Genomic DNA, 15,949 nt, shown 5'->3' with positions numbered 1-15,949 from the left:
AAAGTCAATGAGCAACTTGGGAAAAGATGTTATGCAAATTACAAGAAATTAGTAGATTTTAAAAATTATTTTTTATCCGACTCTTCGGTCTTAATCTGTGATTTTATTTCTCATGAAATTACGAGTTTAATCCCAGAATATTTTTTCTTTCTCTTAAATTTCCGAGTTTAATCTTGTAATGTTGCAACTTTTTTCTCATAGATTTACATCTCTTTTCATGACTTTTTTTCTCATTATCATACCAGAGATTTTGGTAGTTGTAGGTTTTCTACCTCTTGTTCAAAAGTGTCCTCTTTCTCTGTTGTCTCTGGTCATGTAGCACCAACGTCAAAGGTGTTTGCATCTCTCTTCTGCACAGACAACCTAATTTTATGCGAGGACTCTCTTTATATCTGTGAAATACTTCTTTAAGAGGCCTGAGCTCAAAGCTGTTTTCGCTGCACCAGGTCACCAGACGGCCAGTTTCACACCTGTACACGGACGTCTGCCAGTTGTTGCGTCAGGCTGCAGAGACACATGAGAAGTATCATTTCAGAGCGTTTAAATTGAAAGCGCTTGAGATGCAAAGACAGATGGACAGACAGAGCATTACCCCTGTAATTATTTAAAGAAACAAGCAGCCGAGTCCAAAATAATCCACATGTACTCCGTGCCCGGGGTTTTGTGTGTTTATAGTCGTGTGGACAGTTCAAGTTCACACTCTTTCTGTCATGCTGTGATTGATCGACTCTCAACACACCAGTAATATCCACGGGCGAGTCAGGCCACATTTCAGAAGCGATTACAGACCCGGTGCACATCTCCATGCAGCGCTGTCGAGGTAAATGTCAGGGTCAGCGTGTGCAGAGGGGAGGCTCACCTTCAGCAGTGTTCCCAGAACTTCCATTTTCACCTGGAATAGCGTTCATGTGCGGGAAATCAATTGAGTCAATACGGAACGGAGCGAGCTGGATTTCGCTCAAAAGATACTAATGAAATTTTTATGAAGAGAAAATTCCACCCCCACTCCGCCGACCCAATAAAGCTTGAAACGAATGCAGAAAATCTTGTAGCGAGTCACTGCGGAATAGGGAGGATAAGGTTACTCAGGAGGAGATATAATCTCTCAAGGCGTGTTTTGTTGAATTTAGAAGAAAAGCCAGCGATTACTTGAAATCCATTCTTTCTCCACAGGCTGTGCGGAGGTTATTAGAACAGCAGATGTTGTCTCCGAGGGGCTGCAGTGTATCAAATCACAGTATTTGACAGTTCCAGCAGTCAGACAGCTCTAATCATCTCGAGCCGCGTTGAAATTTAAAATGACATGCTGATAATCGCAGCCATTTCCTTTATGTTTTGGTTTTTTTTTTTTTTGTGACGTGGCTTCCCTTATTTGAAGACATGCTCTCACATTGGGCCCTCCAGGCGTCTCTGAGGGGCTCCCAGCAAATCGAGGAATACTTTAATTTCACTGTAATTAAATTAACTAGAAAACCTCTTAATTAGAGACATATAATAACAAGTGTAATTATGTTTTTTTTTCTTCTTTCAGGATTTAATTTAAAGGCAGTCTAGACAAAGTTTAATTTAGAAACAAATCCCACTACAAAATTCAAACCATATGGAGGTCTCTGGGAGAAAACCTTACACAATGGTGACCTTTAATGTGTTCTAGTTTTCTGTCCCCTCCTGAAGGAAATCATTTGAAGCTGACCTTATTGTCTTTAAGAGGCTGTGGCGCATTCATTGTTTCAGCTAGTGTGACGATATTGGTATCTTGAGACTAGACAATCAAGGGCACCCATAAAGTGCCCGGTATGAGTTCTAAAACCCGGAAATGAATTAGCATTTCAGCACCTCCGGTTCCCTCGTTTTTTAAGTCATTAGGTTTTTTTGAACGTGTTTTTGGTTAGAAGTCTGAAATAAGGTCTGTGGTTAACACAAGCTGAAGAGATGTTCATGTTTTTTATACGACATAAAATTTGTCAGTAAACATCCCACTCACTAACTTTGAGCTTTTATGTGTCTTAAAGAAGACGTTTATTAACAAGTGGCTAAATGAGACTACAGAACGTCATAAAGCTGAACCGCGCTGAACACGGCTTTACAGCCTTAATGCCGTGACACAACCGTAGTGTAGTTCGTTTATAGCCTAACTTTAGCTCTTTGCTACTGGCGATTGCATTAAGGCTTCAAAAGTCCTAAAAGTGTAATTAATTTATGAAGATTATCTTGGTGAACAAAATGTGTAAGTGTCATAAATGTTGGTTCACCACACAGATTACTTTCTGCATTGATTTAAAATTAAATAGATGAGATAGATAGATCCCATGGGAACCAGGGCAAAGTTAATTTCTGCGTTGGCCTCCTGAAAAACATAATTCCTGGGACACTATGTAAAATGTTGTATTTATATTAATGTGTATTGTCAGACATAACCAAAAAAAACCCAGTTAATTAACAAAAAACAATTTGGCGGCCCACCTGCAGGAGCTCTGAGTGCCCCCCAGGGACGCCCTATTGAAGGCTACGGGTTTTAAGTTAGCAGGAAATCAGCAAAAACAATTCCCACTGTAAATAACATTTTTATTTTGAATCAAAAACATGATTTGGACCATGGCCATAAATTCAACATCGCTCGGCCACGAAATTGTATTTAACCGTTCGGTACGAGACTTTCGGTTCGGTACGCATTAACAAAAGACCGATACCTTGAATTATCCTATTATGTTTAGAAAATGAAATATACAGCTGACACTGTGTTGAATGTGATGTTCTCGGTGTCACTGCGCTCAACGAGGGAGCCTGAAGGCAGCACACGTGACTGTCTGCGCCTCCTGTGGCTCCTCCCTCCTCCAAACCAAAACATTACGGTACAAACATACCGGAAGGCAGCTGTGCGAAGCTAACGCTAACCCGTCAGTTAGGTTAGTAACGCCAGTAACGGACTAGAAAGAAAATATCCTCTAATAATACAGCCACTGTGGTTACGCTGTGAAGTAAGCGATAACGAGAGAGTGGTGTATGAAAAAACAACACTACGCTAATGCACGAGCCGCCTCAATGCTAACAGCTACAGACTATTTAGCAGCTAAGTTAGCAACATGGTAACATACAAGACCCCAAGCCGCTCCGAGACTACAGACCCCCGTTAGCAGCTAAGCCAAAGCTCACTCAGTCTGTAGTTACACCACAGATTGTATATAAATATCATAAATCATTGTATACAGTCTGTGGTTACACTCCGAGTACACACTCAGACCTCTGGTTTAGCAGCTAACAGCAGCTAACGTGAGCACAAAGCCACCTCCGTTAGCAGTAACCGCCAGTGTTGAGTCGCAGTGTGTTCCTCCCTCGAGTAATGTAATAAAGTGCAGCGCCCCCTCAATGGTTATGTCTGGGATGACTAGGTGAGTACTTAGTACTTAACGTTTTCCCGATTAAAATTTTAAAGAAAGTACCTATATGATTGTTGTTGTTTTTTTTTTACAAAATAAAAATTTAAAAGTCTTGGTCCACATGCTCTGGAGGGACAGGAAGAATTGGTGATGTAAATCCTGTGGTTCACCACTGTTTGGGTGCATTGATCAAAGGTTTAGTGTTAAAATGACTGTATAAATAATAAAGATTATGTAATAAAAAATCAGAACGATTAGAAGACGGATTAATAAAAATATAACAAATATAAAGAAAAAGGTAAATAAAAATTTAACTAATTTTAAATGGTATTGTATGAGTGCTTCAAGTAAAAATAAGTGCTGTAATGATTAAAACACACTTGGGTTCTTAATAAAACTATAGAGTGATAAATGCTGTAAGTATCAAACCATTAAAATACAAGGATTTAGTTCAGATTTGGATAGGGGAAACGCATATCAACCTGGAAACAGTCTTTGACACAACTGCGGGCCGGGTAGCCGATTCAGCCAGAAAGACTAACATGTCACGGCTATTTTGCTCATGTTTATATGATCGTGGCATTTCAAAGACAAGTTTATCCATGTTTTTATTAGACTGAGAGTTTAGCATCTGATAAACTCGCCGCTCACTCTCAGCACTACACACTTAACACTCATATATTTTCAACAAGTCCATTGTCCAACATGTTACAAAAATTGTAAAAAAAAAAAAAAATTAATTATATTTATAATAATGTTATATTTAAAATTACGTTATAGAAAAAAATATAATAAAACATAAAGTCAATACTTTATTTAAAAATACTTTTTAAGTAAATTTTTTGTTTGTGCTTCTTTCAGGTAATTGTTTTGTAACTTTTTTACTATTTTTTTTGCTATTTTTTGGGCCATTTCTTGTTATATTGCTTGTTGCCTTTTTTCTATGTTTTTGAACTAAATCACAACAATTTGCTCAAGTTTTAAAGGATTAAAACTGATTGTTGTGGAATTTACAATGTAAACTGTACCGGCATAAGTGTATGCACATTAGAAAAATAATAACATTATAATATTATAATTCCTGAAATTCAGTTCTGACCGTCAGTTTTGGCCACCCCTATGTAAAATTTCTGGGGGCGCCACTGTCCTAATCCTCCCTTGTCTTTCTCTTTTGTTTCTCCAGAGCAAGACCTTCTGCGTCAGGAGCTCAACACCCGTTTCCTGGCCTCCCAGAGCGCCGACCGTGGTGCCTCGCTGGGCCCGCCGCCCTACCTGCGTACAGAGTTCCACCAGCACCAGCATCAGCACCAGCACCAGCATCAGCACCAACACACCCACCAGCACACCCACCAGCACACCTTCACGCCCTTCCCCCACGCCATCATGCCCACCCCAGCACCGCCCATGGTGCGTACCCCTGCCAGAAATGTGAGGATAAGTAGAACACACCTGTATTGGGTTGGGAAGGGTGGAGTGGTGGAAAAAAAGTTTTTATGTCTTTTGGTAATGAGTTTTACATGTGTAGAGGAGTGGGCGGGCTTGGCGCTGAGTGTTTTCACCTTGTGGTTACCAGAGTGAGGATTTTACACAGTTAGACATGTGTGTGAGCAGCACGCTGTGGGGACTTGTGGGTTTTCTGCGGCGTCCTTTCATTGATGACCATGTGTGTCTGTCCGTGCTACAATCACGCCTTTCTTCTCCCAGAAAGCCTTTCTAGTGTTTTCTCTGGCATACTCCGGGACTCCAGACTGGAGTCGCCGTTATTTTCTAAATTGGCAATAACTCGCCCAAAGCATGTTAACTTCAGAGCCAGCTTTCAGAACATAATACACTTAATTCATTCTGAATTTAATGACATCATTTGGTCCCGTTTGGGGGTTTTCATTACTGGCAAATGCCTCGTGTTTAAGAGCCCCGCTGTTTGTTGGGGGAGACCACAGGCAACGGGTGGCTGGACCTAAAACTCTCTCTCTCTCACACACACACACACACACACACACACACACACACACACATACATTCTTAACTGCCTGGCCCACAGAGGGTTCGCTTGGCTCTGATGATACCTCAAAGGCAGCATGGCGAGGCCTCTGACAGCTAATGAGGCCATAAAAAGGCTCTTTATGGCTGCAGTGTTTAGTCTTGACTGGGGAAATGTTCGCCTTGAGCCTGAGTTGCACCACTAAAAGGAGACCAAATGAGAGACAGAACCCACGCTAGTTTAAAAGGTCTTCAGATGATCACGGAAAGGGGAGGATGAAAACAGTCTGGTTTGGGAAGTGGTTGAACTTTGAATCTAAGTTGACATTTTGGATCTTGAATCATAGTGCCGATCTGTAAGCATGTTTTTAGCTCTAAATACACGTTGTGATGCATTTTGTGTTGGCCTGAAGTGACCCAAGCCCTTTGTACACAGAGATTGTGCTATAGGGCCGCTACGAAGTCCTTCATTTTTGTATATTTACAAAGAACCAAACTTCAGTTAGCAATCTGGCATCAAAGCTAAAGACGGGGTTCCCACACTTTTCATGGACTAAAGTTTACTTTCTTTTCATTACTTTGCGAGGACGTATAATTTCATTTCCATGACCACTGTGTACAACTTAGAGGAAAACTCCTACTCAGTGTGTTACTCGCAAAAATTATTTTAATGCAACATTTTGGTAGTCGACCTTCATCAGGCAAACAGATGTTTCTAAGTTGCGTTCTGCTCGCCCCTCTCAGATGAAACTTTGGAAATACATGTGCAAGGTTTTCCCTTGTTCATGACCCGTGTGTAACACAAACAATGCTCCATCTCAAAAATTCGTTACACTAGAGGTCAACACAACAGCGCTGACCTCTAGTGTAACACAAACACGTCAGCTGCACTTTATAAACAATAACAATCTGCATATCAATAACAATCATTTACCGTCACTGTTATATGGCAGTTGATCTTGTCCTGTGCTTGTAGAGTAAGGAGCCCATGAATTTCACTGTATTCCCAATTTTCGGAGATTTACGATCACTGTTTTGGTTTTTTCTTCGAGTTAGCTGCTAATTGATCATAATGCCTTTTAAATCTGCCACGTTGGGGCGCAAGAATAACATGCCATCAAAACGTCACACCTGTCTCGCCCATAATTCTGTCCTGCCAGTTGGCCCTTTTACATAGACATCGTTTCAGCGCTGGGATGGGACTTTTTTGTTTTTATTTTCTTGTTTGTGTGTGTCCTTTTAAAAAAAATCATTCTTTGCCTCATCATGAGTTACTTTTTATCCCTCAGCAGCAGGTTTTATCCAAAACAGTGAGGCAGCAGAACGGTGCAATATTCCCGCCTTGAACTGGCAGTGTAAAAGGGCTCCTGATAGAGGCCATTGTCCACCCTGTTACAGTATGCTTGTGTTTTTATCTGCATCCTTGAACTTAGCTCTGTTTCATTTCTCCTACAGTTTGAAAAATATCCGACAAAAGTTGACCCCTTCTACAGACACAGTGTGAGTTCCCGACTGCGTGCTATCTGCCTGCAGAGCAGTGTTGCTTGCCCATTATGCCATTTCAGCCCATGCGAGTTGGTGTTATAGCTTTGTGTGTGTGTGTGTGTGTGTGTGTGTGTGTGCGTGCTAGATGTATGATTTCCATGCAATCGCTCATCCGCTTCTTAATGGATACTGTAAGCATCCCTAGCTGTACCATTTCACCCTCGAGCCCCTGCAAATGTGATTAATGAAACAGCACAGGATTCTTACATCTCTGGGCACAAGATTTATTGTGCGTGCATGTCATGGTAAAATTGTTGTGCATAGAAATTAATACAGAAAGAGGCTGTAGCTGCATTACAATGCAGGCTGTCTTACTGCCAGAGGAATACTATATCTTTGTCTTGCTTACTGTTCTTCATTTGTATTTGTCTGCTAACAGCAGTGGCTTGCTCATGATTATTACTCACTAAAGGGGACTTATTTGAAATACTGGCCCACTGTTGCTCTGCACCATGTTTGCTGAAGCTTCCAGACACCTGCTGTGTGTGCCCGTACAAGTGTGAGGAAGCTGTAAGGAAGATTTTAATATCAAGAAAATCATGTATTTGTAGTCAGTCCCTGGGTCAAAGAGATGTTGCAGAATGCTGCTAGTTTTTAAGTGCTTCATTTTTAGTATTTCTTGGCTGCAGCAAATACCCCGAAGCCTTTTTCTTTCTCTAAAACACACTGATGTCTTAAAATGTGATGTCCAAGGAAACTGGAGTTGTATTTAAAACCTCACAGCACCCCCCCCACACCCGCCCCCTCTTCTTCTAACGTATCTAAATGGCCCAAATTTAAATAATTCTGTTGCACCATCCACGATAAAAGCAGTGCAAGAATGCAAGTTCAGAAACATGCAAAATGTTTTCTGCTTCTTATTAACTGAGGCTAATATGATTGACAAGAGCAATTATAGTGAGCGGTTGATTACATATGTTTCTCAGCGGGATAGTTCTGTGGAGGCCTTGAGCACTTGTTTAGTTTACGTGTGTTTTTCTTGTATTACAACATTCCACTTTTTAACATCAAAGGAGTGTTTTCCCTTATTTAAATCCAGCGGGAATAAGCAGAGAATATTTAATAAACTTGCTGTTTGTGAAACATGTAGGCAATCATTTAACTTTCCCCATCTATGCAATTTCTGAAAAAAGTTAAAATTCTATTAATGATAAAAACTTTATTTACGCAGCACCTTTCAGAACAACCGTTACAAAGCACTTTACATGCCAAAGCACATGAAAGACAGCAGAAAACAATCAAATACAAATTTACAGTCCGCAAATAAAAGAACAGGTGACATGGGAAACAGGTAAAAAAAATTAAGGAAAGTTAAGTGAATGCCGGACGGGGAGTGGGCTCCTTACTTTAAGCTTTTTCAGAATAATAAATACACAACAAAAACCCACAAAATGTTAAGAAAAGTAATATTCTCACACTTATTTCCTTTGTTATACAGAGAAATGCAACTGTGCACGTTTTGAATTCAACTGTCTCTCAGCCATGGAAGACTGACATTCAAATTCAACAAAATAAAACTCACCCAAACTGACCTGGTTACTCTTTTTAGTAATATACGTACCTAGTAAGTTCACTGTTCTAATAATAACCAGCTCCAGTTTGGCAAATAATAAAAAAAAAACCCTTGATTAACCAAGTTAAATGTAAAAAACATGCCGTTTTTACCCACGGTCTCTCTCTGCTGGCCGCTGGCTCTTTACAGTCCTGTAACTTATCCCTCCACCACTAGATGTCCTCGTGTTTTTCAGAATCAGCTACCTGATCTACCAGTAGAGATCAGAGACTGAGCTCTGGTATTGAAAAACATAATTTTGGAGTTTTGAAATACCCGGATATACCGTAATAGTGTACAGTTGTATTTCTCTGTGTAATAAGGAAAATAGGTGTGTGAATATAACTTTTCTTAACATTTTGTGGGTTTCTACTGTGTATTCATTAGTCTGAAAGGCTGAAAGTAAGTTGCACACTGGCAGTCTGAGGCTTACACTTACACTGTCATAAACCCTATACCCCAGTGAAATTTCAGGTATGAAATATGATGAAATATAAGTCAAAATCTTTTGTCTGGTGCTCATGGAAAATGGGAACCCACAGGATAAACAGGAAGGAAGTCCAGGCAGTTACGTGGCAAAATCATTTAAAAAGTTATCACTACCAGCCTTTGTCCCAAAGGGAGGAAATAATGATAAAATAAAAAACAGAGCCCTGTGGCACCACATATATCGCTGATGCTTGAGAGGAAGTAAGGCCATCAACAGCCACAACACATTTTCTGTTGGAGAAGTATGTGAGAATCATCGGAGGGCAGTCCCATAGACACCAACTCATGATCTGACTGTTGTGCTTTATCCGTCCCCATAACATGTTTGTTCCATCTCCACCGAATTATGAGGCTGTTGTGCTGCATCTCCCCGACAGAGCGAACCATCCTCACGCCTCCCCTTCCTCTTTTCTCTCCTCAGCTGTTCCACTCCTACCCACCGGCCATGTCTGGCCTTCCACCCGTCATACCCCCGACCGGGCCCTTCGGCTCGCTGCAGGGCGCCTTTCAGCCCAAGGTAAAACACACAGGGACACCACCACGATACACCCACCTTCTCTCACACACAGACGGACAAACTAAAAGTTATTTACAGAGAATTTTGTTTTTATCTGTATCTGATGCTCTCTAGACCTCGAATCCACTCGATGTGTCCTCAAGACCTGGAGGCGTCCCACATACGTTCTTACAGAAGGACCCCAGGGTAAGCAGACACTAACAGACAACACTCGCAGTGTAGAGCAGAGATACTCAACTTGGTTTGCTTGGGGGACAATTTTGCAAAATGACAGGAGGTGAGGGGGCAGTGGCAACAGCTCCAACATGTTTTTAGGATTTTAGGATGTTTCTAGGATTTCTGGACATGTCAAGGATTTGGGGACATTTCTAGGATTTTAAGATGTTTCTACGATTTAGCACATTTGTAGGATTTCAGGACATTTCTAGGATTTTAGAACGTGTCTAGGATTTTAGGATGTTCCCAGGGTTTTTGCATGATTGTAGGATATTTGTAGGATTTTAGGACGTTTCTAGGATTCTTTGGTCCAGGAGCCACGTGTTGAGCATCTTTAGATCCACTTTTTATGTTGTTTAAGTCTTTGAGTAATCTGATAGAGGTTTATTGACAGAGCAGTCTGCTCTCCTCTCAGCTGCTGTCCTCCTTAGTATGCAGAGGGTCACACAGAAGGAACCCATGTGTTAATTACACCTGAAAAGCTTCATTTTAAAGGGAACATTTTAACATTTTAATTTGGGTCATAATGAATGCCACACACAGAGACTAATTAGAAGTGATTTGATTGACAGCAAAATAACTCAACCCCTTTTATTCCATCTCCCTCCCGTAGCTAACGGATCCATTTCGGCCTGTTCTCAGGGTGAGTGCTTGCTCCCTCCAGCGTCTCAGTCTCTCGTAGACACACACGCATGCTCGCACACACACACGTGCACATACAATAATAACTATGATGCCTTTAAGGGTTTTTGCTAATAGAGTAGATAGTGCCTTTGATTAAATGAGTTCTGCACTTGGAGGTGGAGTGTACCAGTTTGTACCAAAACAAAGCCCCAGTTTGGACAGTACAGCCTCTGCATGTGGAAATGCTATTGACAGACTTTAAACACTGACATGAATTGCTTGACAGTCTTTCCTATTTGAAACGACCATTCAAATCACAGTTACAAGATGCCCTATCATTTACCATATCTTTAATATGTGATTAATTAGGTTTGATATGCATTGACATGATAGCACTATGTGTGCACTGAGTGTAATCGCCTAGTAGAATATTAAGCACCATATTATGAAACATCAGTGTGGATATTCCAAAGCTTTCAATTTATTGTAAATTACAGATTTAAAGATCTGGACACACACCACACAATTTACCGTTGCTTTTTAAAAAGTAAAGTTGACATCGTGTTTTTGTCTTGTTTTCGTAGAAACCAGGGAAGTGGTGTGCCATGCATGTTCATATCGCCTGGCAGATATACCACCACCAACAAAAAGTAAAGGTGAGGACTCATCTGACTCTCTCTCTGTGCCAAACCTAGTATTAACATGTAGAATAGTCCAAATGGCATACTCTAATATGTCTGAAAATTATAAAAAAAATATGTATGTCACCAAGTATGTCACCAAAAAATCATCAAAAATGTCAGTGCCCTATGTCATCCAACAGTAACCAAAAAGATTATACTGCAATATCTTATGCGATGATCATCAAAAATGTCATAGTATAGTATTTCAACAAAAAATTTCCAAAAACCAATAGTATAGTATGTTCATCCAAAAATGTCAAAGTATACTATGTTGTCCAAAAATGTAAAAATAGACATGTTTTTTTTGTCATCCTAGCATCATCAAACACGACATAGTAGAGTATGTTGACAAAAAATTGCAGTGTCATGGAATGTTGCAAAGACGCCCCAAAACACCATAATGTAGCAAGTAAAACAAATAAAAGAAAATGCAATACTAAAGTATGGCCAAAAATGTCAAAATATGACATGTCCCAAAATGACCTTAAAACAGCATGAAATAGTGTGGCAAGACACGCCATAGCATATGATGTTAAAAGAAATGGCCCAAAACACCATAACACCATAGCATGTTGAAAAAATGAGAAAGCTATGATATGGCCCAAGATGTCAAAATAAGACATGTCCTAGAAACATCTGAAAACCCCTCAAAACACCATTAAATCGTGTGCCAAGAAATAACTTAGCTTAGGATGTTAAAAAAAAACCGTTCCAAAACACCAAATAATCGACCAAAAATGCTAGGCTAAATTTGTAAAAATGTCAAGATATCACCCGTCTAAAAAACCGCTGAAAACTACTTTAAACTACATTAAATCACATACCGAAACACGCCATAGCAAAATATTTTGCAGAAAGGGCCAAAAACATAAAAAAAATTGCATATCCAAAAATCGACCAAAAAAGCAAGGCTATAGTATGGTAAAAATGTCAAAATAAAACCCATCCAAAAAACTGCTAAAAACTACTTTAATCCACATTAAGTAGCGTGCCGAAACATGCCATAGCAAAGGATTTTGCAAAATCAGCCAAAAACATGACAAAATTGCATGTCCAAAAGTTTACCAAAAAAGCAAGGCTATAGTATGGCAAAAATGTCAAAATAAGACCTGTCCAAAAAACTGCTAAAAACTACTTTAATCCACATTAAATAGCATGCCAAAACATGCCATAGCATCGGATTTTGCAAAAACGGCCAAAAATACAACAAAATTGAATGTCCAAAAATCGACCAAAACAGCAAGGCTATAGTATGGCAAAAATGTCAAAATATGACCTGTCCAAAAAACTGCTAAAAACTACTTTAAACCACATAAAATAGCGTGCAGAATCATGCCATAGCATCAGATTTTGAAAAAACGGCCAAAAATATAACAAAATTGAATGTCCAAAATTCGACCAAAAGAGCAAGGCTATAGTATGGCAAAATGTCAAAATATGACCCGTCCAAAAAACTGCTGAAAACTACTTTAATCCACTTTAAATAGCGTGCAGAATCATGCCATAGCATCGGATTTTGCAGAAACAGCCAAAAACATCTCAAAATTGCATGTTAAAAAATCGACCAAAAAAGCAAGGCTATAGTATGGCAAAAATGTCAAAATATGACCCATCCAAAAAACTGCTGAAAACTACTTTAAACCACATAAAATAGCGTGCTGAATCATGCCATAGCATCGGATTTCTCAAAAACAGCCAAAAAGGTAACAAAATTGAATGTCCAAAAATTTAACAAAAGAGCAAGGCGAAAAAGTCAAAATATGACCCGTCCAAAAAACTGCTAAAAACTATTTTAAACATCATAAAATAGCGTGCCGAAACACGCCATAGCAAAGGATTTTGCAAAAGCAGCCAAAAACGTAACAAAATTGCATGTCCAAAAGTTGACCAAAAAAAGCAAGGCTATAGTATGGCAAAAATGTCAAAATATGACCCGTCCAAAAAAGTGCTAAAAACTACTTTAAACCACATTAAATAGCGTGCAGAATGATGCCATAGCAATGGATTTTGCAGAAATGCCCATAAACATAACAAAAATGCATGTCCAAAAATCGACCAAAAAAGCAAGGCTATAGTATGGCAAAATGGCAAAATATGACCCATCCAAAAAACTGCTGAAAACTAATTTAATCCACTTTAAATAGCGTGCCGAAACACACCATAGCAAAGGATTTTGCAGAAATGCCCATAAACATAACAAAAATGCATGTCCAAAAATCGACCAAAAAAGCAAGGCTATAGTATGGCAAAAATGTCAAAATATGACCCGTCCAAAAAACTGCTGAAAACTACTTTAAACCACATTAAATAGCATGTAGAATCATGCCATAGCATCGGATTTTGCAAAAACGGCCAAAAATATAACAAAATTGAATGTCCGAAAATCGACCAAAAGAGCAAGGCTATAGTATGGCAAAATGTCAAAATATGACCCGTCCAAAAAACTGCTGAAAACTACTTTAATCCACTTTAAATAGCGTGCCGAAACACGCCATAGCAAAGGATTTTGCAGAAACGCCCAAAAACGTAACAAAATTGCATGTCCAAAAATCGACCAAAACAGCAAGGCTATAGTATGGCAAAGATGTCAAAATATGACCCGTCAAAACAAATGCTAAAAACTACTTTAAATGACTTTAAATAGCGTGCCGAAACACGCCATAGCATCGGATTTTTCAAAAATGGCCAAAAATATAACAAAAATGCATGTCCAAAAATCGACCAAAAGAGCAAGGCTATAGTATGGCAAAATGTCAAAATATGACCCGTCCAAAAAAGTGCTAAAAACTACTTTAAACTACATTAAATAGCATGCAGAATCATGCCATAGCAATGGATTTTGCAAAAACGGCCAAAAACATCACAAAATTGAATGTCCAAAAATCGACCAAAACAGCAAGGCTATAGTATGGCAAAAATGTCAAAATATGACCCGTCAAAAAAAGTGCTAAAAACTACTTTAAATGACATTAAATAGCGTGCCGAAACACGCCATAGCATCGGATTTTTCAAAAATGGCAAAAAAAACCAAAATTGAATGTCCAAAAATCGACCAAAAGAGCAAGGCTATATAGTATGGCAAAATCTCAAAATATGACCCGTCCAAAAAACTGCTGAAAACTACTTTAATCCACTTTAAATAGCGTGCCGAAACACGCCATAGCAAAGGATTTTGCAGAAACGCCCAAAAACGTAACAAAATTGCATGTCCAAAAATCGACCAAAACAGCAAGGCTATAGTATGGCAAAAATGTCAAAATATGACCCGTCCAAAGAAGTGCTAAAAACTACTTTAAACCACATAAAATAGCATGCAGAATCATGCCATAGCATTGGATTTTGCAAAAGCAGCCAAAAACATAGCAAAATTGCATGTCCAAAAGTTGACCAAAAAAGCAAGGCTATAGTATGGCAAAAATGTCAAAATATGACCCGTCCAAAATAGTGCTAAAAACTACTTTAAACTACATTAAATAGCGTGCAGAATCATGCCATAGCAATGGATTTTGCAAAAACGGCCAAAAACATCACAAAATTGAATGTCCAAAAATCGACCAAAACAGCAAGGCTATAGTATGGCAAAATGGCAAATAATGACCCATCCAAAAAACTGCTGAAAACTACTTTAAACTACATTAAATAGCGTGCAGAATCATGCCATAGCATCGGATTTTGCAAAAACTGCCAAAAACATAACAAAATTGAATGTCCAAAAATCGATAAAAAACAGCAAGGCTATAGTATGGCAAAAATGTCAAAATATGACCCGTCCAAAAAACTGCTGAAAACTACTTTAAATGACATTAAATAGAGTGCCGAAACACGCCATAGCAAAAGATTTTGCAAAAACAATAAAAACCTAACAAAATTGCATGTCCAAAAATCGACCAAAACAGCAAGGCTATAGTATGGCAAAGATGTCAAAATATGACCCGTCAAAACAAATGCTAAAAACTACTTTAAATGACTTTAAATAGCGTGCCGAAACACGCCATAGCATCGGATTTTTCAAAAATGGCCAAAAATATAACAAAAATGCATGTCCAAAAATCGACCAAAAGAGCAAGGCTATAGTATGGCAAAATGTCAAAATATGACCCGTCCAAAAAAGTGCTAAAAACTACTTTAAACTACATTAAATAGCATGCAGAATCATGCCATAGCAATGGATTTTGCAAAAGCATTAAAAACATCACAAAATTGAATGTCCAAAAATCGACCAAAACAGCAAGGCTATAGTATGGCAAAAATGTCAAAATATGACCCGTCAAAAAAAGTGCTAAAAACTACTTTAAATGACATTAAATAGCGTGCCGAAACACGCCATAGCATCGGATTTTTCAAAAATGGCCAAAAATATAACAAAATTGAATGTCCAAAAATCGACCAAAACAGCAAGGCTATAGTATGGCAAAATCTCAAAATATGACCCGTCCAAAACACTGCTGAAAACTACTTTAATCCACTTTAAATAGCGTGCCGAAACACGCCATAGCAAAGGATTTTGCAGAAACGCCCAAAAACGTAACAAAATTGCATGTCCAAAAATCGACCAAAACAGCAAGGCTATAGTATGGCAAAAATGTCAAAATATGACCCGTCCAAAGAAGTGCTAAAAACTACTTTAAACCACATAAAATAGCATGCAGAATCATGCCATAGCATTGGATTTTGCAAAAGCAGCCAAAAACATAGCAAAATTGCATGTCCAAAAGTTGACCAAAAAGCAAGGCTATAGTATGGCAAAAATGTCAAAATATGACCCGTCCAAAATAGTGCTAAAAACTACTTTAAACTACATTAAATAGCGTGCAGAATCATGCCATAGCAATGGATTTTGCAAAAACGGCCAAAAACATCACAAAATTGCGTGTCCAAAAATCGACCAAAACAGCAAGGCTATAGTATGGCAAAATGGCAAATAATGACCCATCCAAAAAACTGCTGAAAACTACTTTAAACTACA

At 38.8% G+C, this 15,949-nt stretch overlaps 1 protein-coding gene across 13 annotated transcripts in view; it reads left to right on the top strand.

Moving 5' to 3' along the window:
- auts2a (activator of transcription and developmental regulator AUTS2 a) overlaps positions 1-15,949 on the top strand; it is a 449,370-nt gene that overhangs the window by 401,630 nt on the left and 31,791 nt on the right. For 10 of the 13 annotated variants that reach the window (XM_088088966.1, XM_088088967.1, XM_088088963.1 and 7 more), the window contains 6 exons: positions 4,561-4,805; positions 6,813-6,857; positions 9,365-9,460; positions 9,575-9,646; positions 10,290-10,319; positions 10,885-10,956. In XM_088088966.1, the coding sequence (XP_087945092.1) occupies positions 4,561-4,805; positions 6,813-6,857; positions 9,365-9,460; positions 9,575-9,646; positions 10,290-10,319; positions 10,885-10,956 (560 nt within the window). The remainder of the gene's footprint in view (positions 1-4,560; positions 4,806-6,812; positions 6,858-9,364; positions 9,461-9,574; positions 9,647-10,289; positions 10,320-10,884; positions 10,957-15,949) is intronic. The other 3 variants (XM_088088968.1, XM_088088970.1, XM_088088969.1) reach the window with 3 other exon arrangements.

This window comes from Plectropomus leopardus, chromosome 15, assembly GCF_026936395.1.
Source record: "Plectropomus leopardus strain MGB_pleo_1.0 chromosome 15, ASM2693639v1, whole genome shotgun sequence".
NCBI classification, from domain to species: Eukaryota; Metazoa; Chordata; class Actinopteri; order Perciformes; family Serranidae; genus Plectropomus; species Plectropomus leopardus.
Note: the sequence above shows the minus strand (reverse complement) of the source record. Positions and strands in the feature narration are given on the sequence as shown.